This window comes from Carex rostrata, chromosome 14 (genome assembly GCF_964058835.1).
Source record: "Carex rostrata chromosome 14, lpCarRost1.2, whole genome shotgun sequence".
Lineage (NCBI taxonomy): Eukaryota > Viridiplantae > Streptophyta > Magnoliopsida > Poales > Cyperaceae > Carex > Carex rostrata.
Genome location: NC_135931.1, coordinates 2,999,384 through 3,001,731, shown reverse-complemented (window position 1 = coordinate 3,001,731; position 2,348 = coordinate 2,999,384). Strand labels below are relative to the sequence as shown.

Here is a 2,348-nt window from a genome sequence, read left to right as displayed (position 1 = left end):
GAGATTTGAGGATTTTGCGTTTGGATAGGTACAAAATCTCAGTACTAAATCAGAATCCTATATGATTCCAAAATCTCAGTACAAACTCAGAAGGGCTACATCAACTATATTGTATAAACGAAAATTTTGCTCCCTTTTCCATGTCTCTTGTTTGGCATTGAGATTCATTTTCATTGCTAGTTATCTAACATGTCCTTGAATTTATCAGAATATTCATCATGGTGTATGCTCATAATTCTGACAATTAACCAATCAAAGCCGTATAGATTATGGCCAAGGGCGAACCCAGCATGTAACGGCAAGGGAGGGGGGGAGCCCCCCCTTTGGATTTTGAGTTTACATTAAAAAATATAAGTCAAAACATTGTTTTTTAATCAAGTATCCAATTAATTAATGGGTTTAAATCAGATTAGTTATTTAAACCCGATTCAATATTTTTTGCCTGACGAAAATTCTGAACCCGCCCTTATTATGCCAAATGTGGTACTTTCATTTGTTTCGATTGTTTTTGTTTTTTTTTTACCAGGTGGAATGGGCAGCAACGCTTGTCAACTTCTTGGAGCAGATCTCAGTTATGCATTTTAAAATAAAAACAGCGAAGACAAAATCAATTTCCAGCTGAACAGATCTTAAATGGGGTCAATTCAACTAAAAAATATATAACATTTGAAGTGAACATTGAAATACAATATAACATATATATATCAATTATTACGAGGATGCATAATTGAACTGACAAGACAATACATACAATTAAGCCGAATAGAGTTCAAAATGGGAGTCAAAATAACTCTTTAATTCATAACAAATTCTTGAGAGTTTTACTAAAAAAAAAAAAATGGATTGCATGAACATGCTCATAGCTAGGTGATTTCACTTGTGTGGCATGAGGTCGCGTGTCACGGTGAAGCTGGCAGCCTGATTCAACCTGGATCCGTCTTATTTCGGTTCTCAATTTGTGTGCTTCTGAACCGCATTATTTTGATCCAAAAAGGCCACTCATCAGAACAAAAATAACAAAAAGGAGAAGAAAAAAAAAAAAGACTTGTCATTTGATTTATTTGGTTATCCGGGTAGTGTGTTCATATTTCGATCAGGTAATAATCCTATTCTAAGCTTAATCAGGTATCTTGATTCAGCATTAACTGATTGATGTGCATTTTTCATTAGCACAAGAGAAGCATTCCCTGATGAAAAAGCAAATGAACCAGTGCCTCCGACTATTACCAGTTGCTCTGCTCTTCTCTGTCCTCCTATCGCTTGTCTTACCTCGATGCAAAGACTCCCCGACAATTCTGTCAGGTTGAAAAATGCCAAGTGTACAATATTAAAAGAGGAAAGATGCAAATCCTTCTGAGGCAAGACAAAACCGGTGAGAGTACCGACAACTGGAGAACTATGACCCAGTCCCATTGTCAGCCTGTGCTTGAAAACATACACGGATGCTGATTCAGCATATCGAGTTGTGCTTTGGTTGTGAGAATAAGGTTGTACATAGAGAGAAAGGGAAATCCAATTGTAATCAGCTGAGGAGCTTTTCTGTGATCTTTTAGGGATTGGGGAGATGGCTGCGAGGAGGATAACGGCAAGGATTGCGGCCGAAACCGACACAAAGAATATGATCCTCCCAAGCATTGTTTGTTGTCATGAGAATGGGGTATTAATTGTGATTCTTGAATGAATTTCCCATTGGTTGAATCTAATTTGCAGTGATGTGGGTTTAAGTATACTTGCTCCATTTTGATTTCGTCTTTTCCAAGAATTGATCTGTACCATTATCAAAGGGTATCCAAAAAGGGATTTAATCTGAAAACTTGCTTTATGTATGACTAAGGAGCAGTTAATCCCATGTGACCTCAGGTCAATTGCCACAATTGACTATTGAATATTTTGCTAATTTTCTAATTTTATATCGTTTTCGTTTCTGCCTTCTGGATTTCTAACTTTAAATAATTTGCTGCATTCTGAATTCCATTCAAATTTGAGAAATATACTGTACCTTTTCCTTAATATACAATTTTATTACTTAATGTCATTACTGAGTCCCTATATTTGTTAAAACTCTGGACAGATAAATCTGAATAAATTTCACTGGAGGTCACTAAACTTTATCATTTGTCATGAATTGATCATTCAAGTTTAATTTGTTTCTTCATAGTTACTGAACTATTAATTTGTTCCAATCAAGTCACTTATAATTTTTTCATCTAAAATATTAACGAAATATTCTCATTTCACTCAAAATATAACGGAATATGCTCATTTTGTCTAAATTATTACCGGAAAAGTTATATTTTATTAATTTTTTGAATGAAAAAGATATAGGGTGACTTTATTTTGGGACAAAT

General features: G+C 34.7%; 1 protein-coding gene across 1 annotated transcript; it reads right to left on the bottom strand.

Moving 5' to 3' along the window:
* Positions 1–1,015: 1,015 nt before the first annotated feature.
* On the bottom strand, positions 1,016–1,657 carry LOC144565819 (uncharacterized). The gene has a single exon (XM_078315666.1). It carries the CDS (start codon positions 1,633–1,635, stop codon positions 1,066–1,068), a length of 570 nt encoding a protein of 189 aa, XP_078171792.1. The 5' UTR covers positions 1,636–1,657; the 3' UTR covers positions 1,016–1,065.
* Between the last annotated feature and the right edge of the window lie 691 nt (positions 1,658–2,348).